The 18204-nt window shown below is 45.2% G+C and overlaps 1 protein-coding gene across 3 annotated transcripts in view; it reads left to right on the top strand.

The window, feature by feature from the left end:
* The window catches only part of LOC119461010 (uncharacterized), a 54250-nt gene that overhangs the window by 28837 nt on the left and 7209 nt on the right, over window positions 1-18204 (top strand). For 2 of the 3 annotated variants that reach the window (XM_049672100.1, XM_037722180.2), the window contains exon 3: window positions 2988-4048. The exons of the other annotated variant lie outside the window; for it this stretch is intronic. In XM_049672100.1, the coding sequence (XP_049528057.1) occupies window positions 2988-3508 (521 nt within the window). In that variant the 3' untranslated portion in view covers window positions 3509-4048. Of the gene's footprint in view, window positions 1-2987; window positions 4049-18204 lie in introns of those variants that run through there. 3 annotated transcript variants of the gene reach the window in all.

Below are 18204 nucleotides of genomic sequence, written 5' to 3'. Positions count from 1 at the left end.
TGGGAAACACGAAACATGCGCGGACGCTTTTTTGTGCGAAGCATTTCAGGTGCGAAGCACCTTATGCGCTCGAGCTGTCGGCTTCTCCTGTCGTCGCCGTCACGGTAAGCAAGTGGCATGCGCTCGGAACGAGCGCGTGCCGAGCGTTCCCCGTGCCGAGCGCTGTCTGCGTTGACGCTCATCGTTCTAGCGTAGAATTTTACTTCTGTCGTCGTTATGGGAAGGCTGCGTTTACGTGGTTATGAGTAGGGAGCCTACATGCAACGCCGTTTTGCATGTAGGCTCCCTAGTTACGAGCAATTGCTTAAGGCAGTATAAGCCCATTACCAGTGCATCACTGCATGCTACGCACCTCCCCAGGTTTCACATTGGAGGAGCTGCATTTCGCTCAATGGGTCATTTGACACTTACGCATAAAACTTAATTCACAGGTCAAACGAAGGCCTACGACTTAATTTGTGCTAACTGTAATAACTAATAAAAACTAAATCAGTAAGAAAGGCGTTCATAATGGCTAACTTTTTTCCTTCTAGTATAGCCACTTCTTGAGGGACGAGCCTGTATCGCTGTTTTCGTAAACCGATCCCGGTGATAGTGCAACCTGCCTCGCTGTTTTTGTGGGCCTATCCCGGTGATAGTGCAGTCTAAAATGAAGTGCCACAGGACGACTGGGTATGTATCACTGGTATAGTGAATGGCGTCAATAAAGGGGAGTGAGGAGTGGGGACCTGGCGTACCGCCCACTGAGGGGGCGCAGCCCTCTGAGCGGCGGCTCTGCTGAGGTCGCCACTCAAACCTTTATTTTCTCGGCAGCTCGTAGCCGAATGCGATAAGCATGTATCGTCCAAGGCAGCTGAATGCGCCCGGGGCAGCTGAAATTCCAGAGACTGGACTGGACTGGAAAATTTTTATTTAGGTCCTGCAGGATGCACTTAGGGCGTAGCGGGCGTCTCCCACGTAGGGACCGAAGGGGAATACCTGGCGGTCCCTACCTGGTGGTGGTTGCACGTAGAATCTTAGTAGTCAATAGACAGTTTTAGTTTAACGTTAGCGTAATAGCGGTGTTAAGGGAAATAGCGTTACCGTTCCGCAAACGAACTTTGCAGAAAGAGAGTTTTAGTATAGCGTGATAGCGTAGTTTACGTGCGGGACGCTATTACATTACGCTTTGAATTTCGCATACATAGGGCACCTAAGATATGTGTGTGTGCATCCGGAAAATACGAGAGGCAGCGCAATGGAAGCGAGGAGCGCGTTGTATGTTTACTTGCCATGTCCGCCGATCTGCAGCGAAACAGACAAGCAGTACAAGTTGTCGATCATAGCCTCCGAATATGTTCCGATCTCAGGGGCCATATGCTACCGTCGCGCCTATCTCCCGACTTTATCGTCAGGTGGCGCTCACGTCTCGGAGAAAATTTCGTTTGTTAGGCTTAGGCGTGTTGAAAGCGAGAAGCGATCTCGAAAACTCCGCTAAATTATCCATAAAAACATATTGTCGATCCTGCCTGAAGGTAAGTGAAAGCTACTTACGCAGTCATTTCCTACCAACGGAGTGAATTATTCAACAGCAACTCCAAATACAGTTCGAAGCAGGCGGCCGGGACCGCCGCCATGTTTTACGTACACTACGTAAACACGCTAACACGGTAACGTTAACTCTGAGAAATAGCGTGCGCACGGTAAACGGTATGGCTCGTTTATCGTTCTGCGCATGCGCATTTCGATCCCGCTATTCCGGTACGCCCGCTATTCCGGTAACCACGCTAAACTAAAACTGTCTAATGTGTTTTCAAAGTGTTGTCGTGCGAGTCGTGTTGTCGTGCGAATTTTGTTATTTATACCTTAAATACGCCTGAGGTGTACTAAGGTATGTTCAATGTGATCACTCAATGTTTTTGTTTTTATTGCGATAGCAATTATATGAACACTTCAATCGGATTTCTGCCGTCGTCGTCGCCGTCGACGTGAGGTTCCGTATAAAGTCCAAGGGCGATAAAATCGTCGCTGCGCGCCGTATGCGCGAGTGAAAGCAAAGCGCTCTGACCTTTGTATGCGCTGTGCATTCGCCGCTCAGTTTCCATTGAAGCGATAGCCCGCACGAACCTTCGCCTGCTGCGGCGGCTGCGCTTGCTGCCAGCGTTTTGACAGTCGTTGTCTGCGGTAATTCAGTGTGATCTATTCATGTTTTCATGTGCGCGCTGACACCACGCTTGTTAATTCAGTTAGTAAGCGAATGTCTCCAAGTTTATGCAGCCGATAAAACTACTATCCCTACCCCGAATAGCTAGCTCTCTACTAATTTGCTATCGCAATTGATGCTTCGCCTTTTGGGCGAAACTGCGCCATTTTTTTTCTCTAGTTATTTACAAAAAACAACTATTTCCTGTTATAAAGCATAGTGCATATATTTTGCTAGAGACATTGTGTATATCATGCCAGGCATTGTTTACGTTGCGATTTTATTGTATCGTATTTTGACGCGTAATTACGGGCTCAGAGGTCACAGTGTCCAGCGGCACAATTTCTAGAAGGCTTACAAAATGTTACATGTCCAAATGCCACCATATTGATTGTTTTTTTATTTTTACAGAAATAAATGCTGCATTAAAGGCAAAGATTGGAGTTTCGCCCTTCTAAATAAATTATTTTGCGTTCACTATACAAAACGTACGTAAAGAAATGGGAGAGGGTGACAAGAAAACAGGGCAAAGGGCGGGGTGACACGCTGAGCAGCCGCACCGGGTGCCGGGAAGCCGAGTGACGTCACTGGGTTTTACCGTGCTTGCAATCCTTTATCTTGTCATTACAAACATTGTCTTATTAAAACTATAAACACTGCAACCTAAAATCTCACCATAACCTCTTGCTACGCAACATCTACATAATTTATGCAACCATTCTCTAGAAATCATGAATGCATCGCATTACGTACAAACCAACACTTTGCTCTGCCAAATGTTTTTTTTTTTTTTTTGTCATTGCAGGTTACTACATCTGCTGGGGCTGCATCTGCTTTCTGAGCATGCTGTACCCTCTCACGAGTCTGTACATGGTCGAGAACAGCCCCGAGTCTGGACCTGTCACGGCAGCTCTGATATTCCTGACGGGCCTTGCCATAATAGGCCTCAACTACTGGACGGACTACCAGAGGCAGGTGGTGAGAGCGACGCAGGGAAAGTGCACCATCTGGGGATCTCCACCGAAAGTGATCAAGGCCTCGTACCGAGACGCGACGGGAAAACAGAGAACCAACCTGCTTCTGGCTTCGGGATTCTGGTCGCTCAGCCGCCACATGAACTACGTGTTCGAGATCCTCGCCTCTCTGTGCTGGGCCCTGCCATCCGGAGCGTCCAGCATCGTGCCGTACTTGTACGTGCTCTACCTGTGCGGCTTGCTCCTGCACCGAAGTTATAGGGACGAGGAAAAGTGCTCCAAGAAGTACGGAGAGTATTGGAAGCAGTACTGCACTTTAGTCAAGCGCCAATTTATACCTTATTTATTTTAAACCCGCGTTAGGATGAAAAACAACAAGCACGACAAGTTCCTGTGGCTGCGTTCGAATAAAGTGTTAGGTTTTACAGTCATTGCCTATATAGTTGTCAAAACAGTGTACTCGGCATGAAGTGTAGCGACGATTTACGAACTTTTCATGACGTTGATTCCCCACAGACGCAGTCACAACTGCCAGTGATTTTGTTAAGATGCGTCTTGAGAATAAATATTAAGTTTATTTCAATTGGCAAAGTTGTGATTTATCAATTATCGATACGGTTTGAAGAAATTGCACCTTTGAAAGGCTCAATTGTTGCCAAAGAGTATTGTTTAAGGAGGCACTAAATAGAAGCTTGATCAAATACATTCACGATCTACTGCGAATATCCCCATATCGCACGCTGTGCGTTGCTTTTATAATGCGCCTGAAAAGTGTGCCAAGCACGGCACACCATGGAGCATTTTCAGAACTGTTGCCAAAGCGTCGTTGAGCCAGCAAGCCCCGTGTCACTGTCTTGAAACATTTCCAAGTCAAAATAAAGTTTATTATGAAAAAGGCTGCTTTCTCGAGGCAAACATGGGTGGTCTATTATTGTTTTCTAGTCTGCTTGTTGTATTGGCTTTGTAATCATCGTTGCACACTAAACAAGTTTTCGTAAAAACTCTGTCGCGCACGGGGAGGCCTAGGACCCCCCTATTGGGAGGAACATTCAGCACAGGACCCCAGTACAACCTCGGTTTTGTATAGTAGCATCTGAAGTACAATTTCAGTTCTCTGTAGTCCTTTATTTACTGAGGAGCTTTAAAAATCTTACGACCAGTTGTTTCTGTCCATGTTCAGCACGGCATAAATGCAATCAGAAATATGACGCAAGGCAAAATGCTTGCTGCACAGTTAACTTCATTTGCTGGTATTCATTCGCAGTAAAAAACACACAAAGGCTGGCAAATTTCTCCAAAAGCGGCAGAGCTACCTCCTATACCTTAATGAGATGGGGTTAAAAGGACACCGGAAAGCAGACTATATGGCTCCTACTCACTACTGCTTTAACGACATGGTGATGTTCAAGTGATTTATGTACTTTATATCTTCATCCCAATATCAAAAGAAGCAGACTCGTTTGGAAAAAAAATTGTCGTTCTATTCAGTCTGGACTTTACAGAGTGTTTCACCTAATTTGGGCCAAACTTTAAAAATATGCAAATGGCTCATAGTTGGAAAGAACCAAGGTAATGTTTGCCGTCGGTTGGAGATACTCAGATTATTTTTTGCATTCCACCTAATGACTGGTTCGATCAACTCAAGGCAGTTCAGAAGGCCCACGATGCGGCGGTGAGGCTTGGCCTTCCCGTCCCGACGTGGGAGCGGCGCGCGGTCCTCCCTCCATGAAAACGGAGGGTGACTACTTCAGGACCTCAATAAAGTTTACTACCTACCTACCCACCTAATTAGATAATTAGTTTTAAATAATTAATAACCTTCTAAATTATTATAATTAGATGAAAAGTGTCAGTGATAAAATTGTAGAGCAACATGAGAAACTAACGATACAGCTTTCTGTTGCTCAATACGTAATACATAAAAGTGTTTTTCCGAGCGTCAAAGAAGCCCGTGAATACACGCAAAGTGCCTGGAGCGGCCAGTCGCGCGGCAATTTTGCGTGTATTCACGGGCTTCCTTTACGCTCGGAAAAACACTTTTATGTAGTCCGTATTGAGCAACAGAAAGCGGTATCGGGAGTTTTTCATGTTGCTCTACAATTCTCTCATTGAAACTTTTCGACTAATTATAATAATTCAGAAGTTTATTAATTAATGACAAATTATTTAATTAGGCGAAATGAAAAAAAAAAGATCTGGGTAACTCTAAGCGACGTAAAACAACATTACGTTGGTTCTGTCGAGCTACGTATCATTTGCATATTTTTAATGTTTGGCCCAAGTTAACTGAAACACCCTGTGTTCTACGCCGCTTGTTTCTCGCGTGACAGATGTAGACAATGTACGTATTTCTAGTTCGTAATATAAACAAGGTTAGTTCTAGGGAGTCATCGTTAGCGAGACGTTACAGACTCGACATCAAAGGCCCATTTCATCAGAGCGAGCTAATGGCAACCGCTTTTGTGACTTACTGGGAGCCACTACTGGTTATGAAACCTTGCTGTAGTATGCGATAACTAAACGTACTTATATGGCAGCATGCTGGCGCAGCTCCCTACGTTTTATGTCTAGCGCAGAGGCAGATAAATATGTATATACCTTCTTATACGTTACGATTGAGCCTGTAGAACGTACCACCAGGCGATTGCGTAAATTATTCGGCACGTTTAGTCCCACTGAGCAATGTCAATGAATTAAGTGTTTTACGTGAAAGATTGCTGAAAGCACACTTTCTCATGGGCAGGCCTCGATGACGGGCTACTACAGAAAGAAATGTTAAACCTACAAAGGTTGTGTCACCTCATGGCTCCCGGGTAGTTGCTATGGAGGCTTCGCTATGTTTGAAGGCAACGTAGAAGCAGGAGTTTCACAAAGTTCCTAACGGCTGATGCTGTTAACGAATGTTCCAGACAGCCGGATTCCTGAGACGCTAACACCGAGTGTTACAATGTGTTCATCATGAAAACTGCGAAGCCTTCTTGCATAGGGGCATAATTTTACGCGAGCGTAGTGTAGAATTTGACATTGGGCTTTCCGGTTGAATATCACGACTCTTACAAGAAGATGACAATGGAAAGTTATGCACTCGGTATTCAAGTTTATTTCATTCAGTGTGCAGGCTTTCTCGGAAAACCATTGGCTGGAGGTGTCGTCAGATATTCACGGCTCTACTTTGGTTGCAGCGCTTCAATGTCTGGCTGTGACACTTCGATGTACGTTTGCCAAAAGCAGTGAGATTATAGTTGCGAAAGCAGCGTTGTATAGAAAAAGTAGTCTGTTGGAAAATGTCCTATGTAGAGTCTTATTTTTCTTAGCGTTCATCAGTACGGAGTGACTACAAATTGCTATACGTAAAACGCCAGAGATTATCCAGTCTGTGAGTGCCTTACGTAATTGGCAACAACTTTAGTAGGCCTAATTCATTACGCAATGGGAAAATGTACTTCTGGATTTCGTAAAACACTTCCATTGCAATGAAGCTGCGATTGTTTTAACGGGAGCACCTTTGCAGTACATAAAAGATGAAGATTAAGGTAACCATTGTGGCGCGAACTTAGCAAGCTTTTATTTTTAAAACGCCTCAAAGGTACTGTGATTCGAAACACGAAATTGAAGGGGTCCCCTAAAAACGAACTTCACTTGCAGTGAAATATTATTTCTCAAGCTTCACTGTCTCTTTTGTTGAACCCACAAATTCACACTGTGCCACCAATGGTAGCATTATTTGCGTAAGGTCCGCCTTGTTCTTCTTGACTGAATCTGCAACAAAACTGAATCCGCAACAAAAACTTATTTTTAGACATTAACCAAGAGAATATCAACGGTGACATCATAAGCCGCCCTTAAAAGCACGTTCCATAACTTTTTGCCATAAGTAGCTTTGCCAGTGCTCATATTTTTCTTTCCTTCCTAATTTACTTCACTCATTTTCTTCTTGTAATCTGTCACTCTACAAAAGCAAAGAACACGAATAAATTAAAGGGTTATCTCACTCAGATGACGGTATACAAAATGTTTCCCTTGATTTACACCCCTTTATAGTTAGAGAGGGAGCAGGGTGTTTCATGCAAGCTAAAGTTGTCAATCCAGCTAAACGAAGTGCTCACTAAAACGGTGTTTGAAATAATACACAAAGGACACGAAGATATGAAACAAAAATAATAAAATTGTCAACACAAAATTCAGTGGCGATTCAGCTGTAAATGCCTCTTTGAGGTCTTGGGACTCATGATTTAAACTATCCCAACTATCATGCCCCATGATTTAAAGATATGCAAATGCCACGTAGCTGGACAGAACCGAGGTAATGTTGTTTGCCGTCGCTTGGAGATTACATAATTAGTCTTAGGTAATTCATCAACATCGCAAATATTATAATTAGATGAAAGTGTCGACGACAAAATTGTAGAGCAACATAAAAAACTCCCGATGCAGCTATCTGTTGCTCAATACGTGCTACATAAAATTGTATTTCCGAGCGTGAAAGAAGCCCGTGAACACACGCGAAGTGCCAGTCGCTCGGCAATTTTGCATGCATTCGCGGGCTTCTTGCACGCTCAGAAAAACATGTTCATGTAGCAGGTATTCGCTTTAATGTTTTGGCGTTGAAGAACTATTGGCGTGAAGTTTTACAGCGCAAGCGACGCGATGCCGCAACCGAAGAAGGTTGCCCTCAGCTTGCTTATGTCTGGGGAAGGCTTAAAGCACACTTAGGGTCGACTGACAAATAAACCGCATATAGAGACGACACGCGTCAGTCTAAATTACCAAGATGTGCGTGCCATCCGAAGAGCGAGACGAGAGCTCTAACGTCTTCGCGATAAAGTGGCATGCACTTGCGTCGTGGACTCCTCAAACATGGGCTTCCTTGGCCCAGACGTCAGGCTTTGTATTGGTGAAGAAGGTTCGAGTGCACTAAAGAACAGGACTAAGCGAACAAACAAAACATAAGCATCGACTACAAGAAATAGCTTTATTTTAAACAGGGCAAGTTATACAAGAACTTGTATCACGCTCACGATCGAGGAGATATGCAATGTGCGCACTATATCATACATTAAAAAAAAAAAAAGCATTGTGGCACGACTAAAGATGGCAGGATCATGCACTAAGTATGCTAACTAGCGAACTATCATGCCAGCTTTATTCTTCTAAATAAAATGTTGCGAATTTGCCTATGTTGCGAAGTAGCGCCACGATAGCTGGCGCAATATTATGCGCAGTAAGTCTTGTACTGTTTCGTGCGGTATTGGGCACAGTAAACATTTTTATAGAGACGCTCAAGTGTAGCAAATGCCAGCCAAGTCTGCCAGGGTAACCCTGCCTGTAGCAAAACCATCATGACCACCAGGACCCCCCACCATGCCCGCGAGCGATATCGTTTCGAGAAAAATAAAACTTTAGTGAGTGATGCCTCTGTATAGTGCGAGTGGTCTAGCTGGCGCAAACCAGTGGCGGATAAGTGGAGAGACACGGCTCTTTCTTCCTCCTCTGTCCTACCCTGCCTTTCGGTTTTTGCCACTGGCATTGTTCATATTATTTTACCATCACAGTGGTGGTTGATGGATAACCTGTAGAGCGTGGCGTCAGCCAATCAACTTAAGAAGCACTCAAAAGGCCAGGGGCACATTAGTATGTAGGCGCAGTAATATTTTCTGCAGCATCGGCGGAGTAATTAAGACGTAGAATCTTCGGCTGACACAGCGTAGGTCCAGTGTTAATTCGAATTCTCGGGGGGCACTGCGACTTTTTCTTTATTACATTCTGGCAAAGGACTCTACTACTCTCGCTGTAAAGAATTGCTTTTTTTAATGTGGTATAGCGAGCAAGACATCCTTGCCTTCTCGTAAGCGTGACATGAATGCATATATATTTTACCCCGTTTAAAATAAAGTTACTTGTTTTTAGCGCTTGCCTTATGGCAGTAGCGACGGCAACGTAATGACCCTGACCGCCCGAAATCGCCTCCGCAAAGTGAAATGTTATATATACGTGGAAGAGAGGTAACTTCGAATGTGTGTCACTTGAAATAGGAATGCGATGGACTAAGAACATTCTGGCGAAAGTATACCGCCACAAAGCGGCCACGACGTTCGAGGTCTGGGTCCGCGACCACGGGCTTACGTTAAAGAGATGCTAAGCTAGGTAGATTTAGCGGGATGATCAGTTGGAGAGGTTGTAAAGACGTGCCTCAATCCTACCACTGCATTTCACCAACATGCAGGCTAAGACGCTGGGATTTATAAAATTACGAATAAAAAAACTGATTAGCATAAAAAAATTGAAAAAGGATCAAATTGTGAATCAGTGCCAGAGAGCTTGTGTGAAAAAGAAAACAGAATTAAATTAAAGTTCGAGCGCATACAAACTCAGTACAAAGCTAAAAAGAAAATTACACATTAGAGTTAGAACGCATATGTGTTATCAGTACTTTGAAGCAAGGTTGCATGAAACAAAATGAATCCGCGCATCCGATAATGCCCTCATCGCCATGCCTGGAGAAGGCCAAAGGCCGAGAAAATTGCTCTTTGTAAAGATTCGCATGTCAAGTTTCCACAGAGAGCCAAACTTACAAAAACCTCGCTTCCGCCTACCCACATCCCCAAGTACGCCTTGAGCCATTATTCAAGCTTATCAATCACTCTCAGTGTGTCCAATTCGCTTGCCCGTGTCCTTAGTGTGCTTTATGTCTTACCTAGAAGGCCGAGCGTTTACGCTCGCCTGTATGTAGGGTGTCCCAGATAACGTTAGCCAAGCTGCTAACGTTAGCCAAGACCTCCTACGAGCACCGTCTCTTAAAATCTTTTTTTTTTTTGAACAGCTTGGCTACGTTAGGTGCGACACACGATATATTACTATTCTAACACAAAGCGCGCACGAAGAGCAATAATTGCATCCGCCTTTCCGCAAACGAGAACAATGAAAAGCTCGCGCCCGTTGTTCTCCTATAATGAGCCCCTTCTTCACGACGTTTCTGCCGAGTACTTTCGTTGTCGTTGCGCAATAGACCAGACATGTACGCTTCACAAAGAAGGAAAGCGCTGTCCACGCTCAATCTGTCCTTTTGGTTGGGTCCCCTTGGCTCAGAAGAAGGGCCAACATTAAACTCGTTTTTCTTAATTCCGCCTGTAGCTTTGGAACTTCCGTTTGCGGCTGCCGACGGGACAGGCGTAGTAGGCTGAAACGGCTCGTTAGCAACGAAGTTCTATGACTGCCCATCTAGGGGACACGTGTGCAAGATCTTTTTGTTTTGGTCTGTCCTTTTCCCTGCTCATTGAAATCCACTCGTTCCGTGCGCGCTTGCTGAAAGGTGAAGTCCTTCGTTGGCTCGCGCGCGACCAAGCGAGCGCAATACACGCGTACACACACGCGCGCGTAAGCTGACACGAACGTTGCAAGATGGCGTGCGAGGACAGACATGTTTACGTAGTGAGTTGCTACACTAAACTGCCTTTAGAAAATTTTGAAACAACTGAAGTTCTCGTGATTTTGCCTTATTCTGTCACGACTGAAGAAGACTAAGAAAAAAAAAGAAGGCTCGGAAGCTTACCGGTATTGTGTCCAGTTTGCGGGAGCGACTAAATCCCCACCAGAACACACCAGTGTTGCCAGATCTCGTCTTGTGCGGTTCCCTAGATTTGCGAGGCGGAGATGTCCCTAGTGAAGTCACGCGACTGCGTGCCGCGCTCGCCTTTATCGCCTCCCCGTCGTCGTCCGTGCGTCCGTGCGCCAGATTTCAATGTGTGTGCAAGCAGAAGATGAACGTGGGCGCAAGGTTTACACTTGCAGCTAATTCTGAAGAGAAAGTTAAATAAATAAAGGAAACTGTGTTTCAGTTATGTATGAGAAATCTAAGTTAGCACGTGTTACGACGGGGTAGGCGAGCCTCAGCTAGGCGACTGGCCACGGCCGTCTGGTGTTGAGCGATCGGGCAATGACGAGACGCGCTTTCGACTCGTTTCTTGACGCCCTTTATGCGCCCCCCCCCCTCCCCATATTAAAATTATTTCTGTTACGTTAGTCACTGTCGCACTCTTCAACATCACCTATTTTTGACGGCGTGCGGCGCCTAGCATTCCTATATTTCTTTCTGCAGGACTTTCGAGGCCATTCACCTACCGCCCTCCCGTTTGTTGTGGCGGTTTCATAGCTTCCCGGGCCCAGCCCACCCGTCCTTGACGTATCTTGCCGGAGCGCAAATCAAGCGTTCTGTAGGTCTTTCGATCTGTCGATGCTCAACACATTTAGCAAATGGTAATGCTACTATTTCCGCAAGGCAGTTGCTAAACTTATCGGTGGTGCAGTTTATTTGCAATCAGCATGTCATCAGCACTGCATGGTTCCAGCTAGCAGGCTGACCTGAACGATTATTGTAAAAATTTTGCACGTAGAAAACTCGATCTCGGTTCCGTTTGTGCCTTTGCATATCTGCATCTCATAGCAGCACACACTGCGCGACTTATCGATTCACAAGTTCAAATAAAGTCAGCCTATAATCTGCGTTGACAAACGCGCTCACGATCTACAGATGCATTGCAACAGTCGCCTTACTTTTTCGACCTGCCACGCGGACTTCCCGTAGCTCTAACCGGCAACAGCTTACTGGTTCAAGAAAACGGAAAGATCATGTTTCTAACGTGACTTTTTGGAATCATGAGGTTAGTGGGCGCACAGATGTGAACAGATTGCGCAATTTGAGAACATAGAAAGAGCCTGAAGCATTACGGCGGAGCGAACTAAATTTCTGGTCAAATAAACACACACACAGGTTAATGCGACTAACCGATTCCTTATCACGCACAATCGACCACTTACATACACAAAAAGGGTCAACAATCGTCGCCACCAAGACGATTCATCCAAATGATCGCACATGCCACATAAGGCATCGCCGAAGATGAAGTTGTTGACAGTCTTAACAGTCTACGCGTGAATTCATGTGAGCGCTCGCGAAATAACGCAATCCTGGCTAAAACAAACAAACACAGAAAATATTATAAACAGAACAATGCGCATTGGCGGGTCCATCATAATCATATGGGCAGCAGCGAAAAAATATGAACAGCGAGTTTCACTTCGCCTGTTCAACTGGTAGACTTGACTAGGGAATTTCGGCCTCCATTCTGGGTACATGAAAGAGCTAGTTTGGAGAGCAGCCAGAGTTGCCAGTTGCCAGATGATGTTTTCTATACCGCTAACCTTGGGCGATGTTGTGGTCGGTATTTAGTCTCGCGCGTAAGTGAGCGGCGGTTCTTTCGTTCTTCAGCCGAATGCGAGGGGGTGAAGGCGACTCTTGCGAGGAAGGGCGGGAGGGCAGTTGCTTTCTCGTACCGCTAATAGAGGCGCGAAAGTCGCACCGAGCAGGAGACCGGCTCTGACGGAACGCATCGGCACGGCTCTCTTACGCGAGAGAACCGGCTCCCTTTCTCCAAAAGAACCGCCGCTCATTTTTACTGAACGACCGCTCACTCGCTCTTTAAAAAGAGCCGCTCACAAGATCCGGCTCGCTCCTGAGCGACCATCTCTATGACGAGTTGTCTGGAGGAGCGCGTTTGCGAATTTTCTGTATCGTCTTTTGGAGGTTAGACTCGCTCGAGCTAAACCTCGGACATTTTACTTCGTCTCTTTTGACGCCAAACGCTTTCGGAAACTATGGAATGTTATTTGCAACGCACAGACCTTCCCACGCGGGTACAGGCTCTTTAAAACACCAGCTACCATACGCGGCGTTCCAGAAGTGCGTTCCTTTTCCTCAAAGTTGGTTGCAAAGAATTGCCTCCCCCCCCCGCCCCCAACTTTATAACATCACTCAAAAAATAGACTTTTGTAAGGAGGCAATGTTTCTCAAATCAGTCTGAAATTGAATATAATTTCGTTTTTTCTCCTTAATGAGCCCAAGTTGGTTGTCTTCCTCTCGTCATTCTGAGTAAGTGCCGGCTTCGTCACGAACCACCATGGCACACGTGAGCAGCAGTGTTAGTAACTTGGCGAGAAATGCGCTAAGGTTAGTGAGTTTTAGAGCGCAGCTCTTCGGCCCCCGTTGCTGCGTTGAGCGTCGGCGTTTTCGGCGTAATCGCGCGAACGAGCACAGCGAAGGGTGTAAGAGCGAACGCGCAGCGCAGCTATAGGGATGAAAGACGGCGATAGCGAAGAGAGCGCGAGAGGGTAAGCGGTGGAGGAGGGTGCAGCGGAAGCATGAAGAGGAAAGCGTGGAAGATAGTATGGCGAATGGGGAGGAGGAAAGGGAGTGCCGCACGATAGGTTCGTCAAGACGGCGACCAGGCATGCGGCGAGCGCGTCCACCGATACCATATATTCTAGAATAGTTCATTGTTGGCTAGTGGTTTTCCATGTCTGACACGTAACTTAGCGCAAGAAAAAAACGGACACAAGAAAGGGAGAGAAAGACTCCCTTTATTGTGTCCGTTGTTTTTTTGCGCTAAGTTACATGTTCCGATACCATATATGTTAACAAAAGGAACAAGAAAGAAAGTCAAAGACTAATTCTTGTTCGTTGTTTTTTTTTTTGCGCCAAGTTACTTGTTCAGATACCATATATGTTAACAAAAGCGCTGGCGTGGGTTTCAGAATCACTGCGCATGCGATACTTCGCCTGCGCCGCCACGCTAAGAGAATGCGCTCCGCGCGAGCCACGCGTTCCCGAGTTCACGGTTTCTTCTGAACAATGAGCGACGCAACCGGTGGAAATGCTTCGTCTGCCGGTGCTGCTAAACTAGCTGCCTGAGCAGAGGCTCAGCGCCGCAGGCGAGAATACCTTGTCGTTGAGAATAAAATATTTGCCACAATATATCGGGAATTCAAAAAACCTAAACAGCTGCGCTCCAAATTCGCATTAGGGAGCCTGAGTGACTGATTTAGTGACGTCCTTAGGAACGTAACTTGCCAGCAATATCATTAGCAAGTTCTCAAGCAACTTTGTCTAAGTTCAATGCCTAGCCCCCCCCCCTCCATTTTATCCCGAGCTACGGGGCTAGATGGGTAGGTATGCCGACCGGCGTAGTTCACTGCTTCTCCGCATCATGACAGCAGAAGTGGCGCTCAGGCCTGAAGTGTGCCGCGAATCGCCGTCGTCTGCTACTGAGTGTGTTATTATTGCGCACCTGTTATATTTAAATATTTGTTTCGCAGTAAACCTGAAAGAAAATGGATAGATAATGTTGAGCGGAGTGCCTAACAGTACGATGTTCTTGTGTGCAATAAGTAATTTTCAAAAGCGGTCATCTATATCGTCTGTTAACACGCTGACGGCACAGAGCAATGCTCTCGCAGTCACGATAGTTCTCCGAGTTCCGGTAATTCCTTCGACGTTTAAGGTGCGAAGTGAAGACTGCGGGTGGTGTTCGTGAATATCGTGAGAGTCCGGGACAGAGTGAAAGTGTTACTGCCCAGAATAAAAGCCGAAGGGGCACCACTTGCTTTGCGCTGAATTGCAAGTTCGGCTACAAACGTGCAACCATGGGCCGAAATATCTTTCGATGCGCTGAGAACCAGAAATTCGAGAGACGTCAGCTTGCCCTTCACCGTGCTGAAAAAAAGTTTCAACCGCATTAGTCATGTGCCAGCGCTACTTCAATTAAGCAGCATGTGATCGAGCGTATGACCGGCAGGAAGATTGTGCAGATTCAGACGGCGTACGTGCGGCTAATTAGTGACACTGTTCCATCTATGCTACCCGATGCTGCGGCTTAAATACTGAAGAAAATTCCTAGAAAAAGAACAAGCAAAGCTCCGACTGTATATCGACCGTTGAAATAATCTGAAGAGACAGCGATGCCAACTTATAACACACGCTCCAAGCTGATAGGATGCAAAAGAAAATGTTGCGTGTTTTACAGGGAAGAATGGTATTTCTAGACAAGTGAAGAAATGAACTGCTCAAAGACGGCCGACGAAATGTTTGTGTGCGGAAAAATTCCGCTTCAAGTGCAGCGGCCGCGGTTTACAACACAACGACTGGCAGATATGCCCTGCCGCTGGCATTTTCTTTCCCCTTTCGCCAGCTGAAGCGTTCAGGAGTCATCAGTTGTTAACAGCATAAAAATCGAAATACGAACAGCATCATCAAGCTAATACATTGCTCACCTGCACTTCCTTGTGACGACAAGAACTTGGCTCCTGAGCGTACTCCAGAAAAGAAAAAGCACCTTACGCTACGCTACATGCATTTTGAGCGCTGTGATGCCGTGCAGTGTTTCTTTAAAGCTATAGTGGCAGTAAAAAGCTTGGTGTTGCTGCATGGTTTGCGTGGACCGAGGAATTACCGAAAATTATTAGTTGCATTCAAATAGGCGCATAATAATGAGGTATTTACGATCTTCACCAGCCCAAACTATGGTTTTCCAGTACAAGCTTACTGCTCCATCACAACATCAGCGAACAAGTAAGAACTTTTTTCATCATGGACAAGTTGATTGCATTGCCAAAAACATTGTGAAATTGTATTGCAAGCATACTCTAGTTTATAAAACCCAAATACGCGTCATGAAAATTGAACCAAAGGATTTCAGTGATACGAATATCAATATTTATGTCATGGATTTTACTCCCTTAGCCAAATCATGTCTCTGCGCATTCCGTGGTATACGAATACGCCCGGCACGAATCGTTCGCTACAGCCACTACCCTACCTACTGTATTATGAGTTCCGCCAAAGCAATTAACTTTCGCCTTTCTCATTTAGAAGAAACTGATGGAAGGGCTATTTCGTCAATGCATATTTTGGCTCCTCCTAGAGACGTTTTTTAAAGCGTTACATACTTACCCGGGGCGTAGCCAGAAATCTTGTTCGGTGGGTGGCTCAGGTTGCAGCGCGGCCTCCTCCTTATAGAATTGTCGAGGGATCAAATGCATGAATAATAACTGCATTCCAATTCTTGTATATAGATGCTGCAAACGAATTATTGAACGCTATGCACTGTCCATAAAAATATGTATGTTGTCATAAACGAATAAATTCGTATGCCCCAAAAATTGTGGCAGAAATAACTGATATCAATGCTTCGCGTTTGTTTGTTTATTGTTATTAATAAGTAAAGAAAACATCACATGAACTTTAGAACTATTGACCCTCTTCGCCGGAGCAGTTTGTTTTAGAGAAACGAGATAGCGCTCACGGCGGCGCGCCATACCTCTCCTCAGCGACCGCGCACGAATACGAAACCATTACCGCTTCTACTTGCTTCTGTGCGATCAGCTGTCGGAAATGCAACTGAGTTTTCACTAATACACTGTGCTCCAATCATGCTAGATTGAATAATGTGGATTGAAGACGTGTGCAGTAGTAGGCTGCAAAAATAGTGGGATGGGTTAAGGAAATAGAATGAATCTGTGTGGCGAAGTTCGCGGACCGCTGCTGCAACTGTCCGAACGTGTTACCGGCACTTCGTGATGTACCGCTTTCCTCGAGGGTACAGAAATTGCTCATCCGCCAGCTTGTATCGCTAACCTTCAAGAAAAGGCTCATCCCAGAACGTCGGCAAGAATGAGTACCACTCGTTAAACAATGACAAAGGGAGTAGCGCCGCTTCGTCATAGTAAGTTTCGCGCACGTTATCTATACACTCTGTCCCCAAATGGCAGGAAAAATTACGCCCACTCTATCGCCGACGTATCAAGAATAAGTGAATGGAGCACACTTGAATATATGCGCACTGTATACACACAATAAATGACGGACTACACCTATGGCGCACCAATGGTCGAAGCTGAATGTTTCGTGACGGTCCACAAAGTAAGCAAGTTACTAGCTGTAATATATATTTGCTACAAGGTATTACAATGTACAAAACAGCTACGTTTCAAGCCTTGTGCGCAGCAAGAACAAATCTATCGGATTCGGAAATGAGCACACCCGCGAGTGATTAGGCAGAAAATAATCAGAAGTGGCCGCACCGAGGAACTTCACTGAGTCAGAAACTGACAAGCCACTGCTTAAAAATATTTGCCGAATAAAGAACAAAGAGCAAAACACACTAATCTGACTGAATTCATAATCGGACAGCTTGGAATACATATTTAGCCGCTTTTAGAACAAGCACCATATACGCTGCTTGCCATTTGGACATAGCTTAATCAGCTCCGAAAGCGCTTTTGCATGTTCTCTGAAGCTGTGATCAAAGCTTCGTGTCGTCATCTAGTCACCGTCTAGATATCTCCGAAAAACAGAGGTTTTCTAAGCGCGCGCCGGCGTCATACACTTCAATTGTAAACAAGGAGGCAACGGAGGCAGTTGAGGCAAGCAATGGACGCGTCACCACGTGATCAAATATGGCAGCGCCACGGGATGCCGCGAAAAGGGTCAATATCAGTTCGAAACAGCAAAGAAGTGCATGCAGCTATATGAAAAACGTAAAGGCCATGAAATGAATAAGTTGAGGACAAATATTTTGATGAATATTTGTCATTCAATAACTTGTTTACATTTTCTACATATGCAACGGCCAGGAAGAAAACTCGATGACGCTATCCTCGTTGCAATCGATTGCGCAGGAGCAGCTGTAACTCGTCGTGTATTGTAATTACACCGAGATAATACTCGCAGCAGTGAGTACAAATAAAAAGTGGGAGTTCTGCAAAATATATATTAGAAGTTGCGAAGATAGAAGGGAATATACAAATGCGAAGATACAACTCGTTAAAGGGCAAAAAAAGAGTCACTGGAAACAAAGTTCACTGCTGTATACACAAACCTCGCAATAAGATATTAAAAATACGTATGAATCTCCAATAAATCTACGTATTTGAGCAAAACGTCAGTGTAGTAATGCGTCAAATAAGACAATATAACACAGGTTGCTCAGTCACAGATAGTAACTTTGCGCACAGAAAGACAGTGATCTAGGCAAGAATAACTATGATCGCAGAGCTTTTGATATGTTACTTGGGCCATGCAGCGGTCGCGACAGCGCATGTGGGGTAGAATAATAGAGGAAAATAAGCATAAATCAGTACGAAACTGTGTAATTTAACTGCCTGCACAACGCCAACAATTATCTGCACCCAAAATTAAAGGAGGGTATTCCTTCGTTT

Source organism: Dermacentor silvarum, chromosome 8 (assembly GCF_013339745.2).
Source record: "Dermacentor silvarum isolate Dsil-2018 chromosome 8, BIME_Dsil_1.4, whole genome shotgun sequence".
NCBI lineage: Eukaryota > Metazoa > Arthropoda > Arachnida > Ixodida > Ixodidae > Dermacentor > Dermacentor silvarum.
The sequence above is the reverse complement of the archived record's forward strand: the minus strand, read 5'-3'. Positions and strand labels throughout refer to the sequence as shown.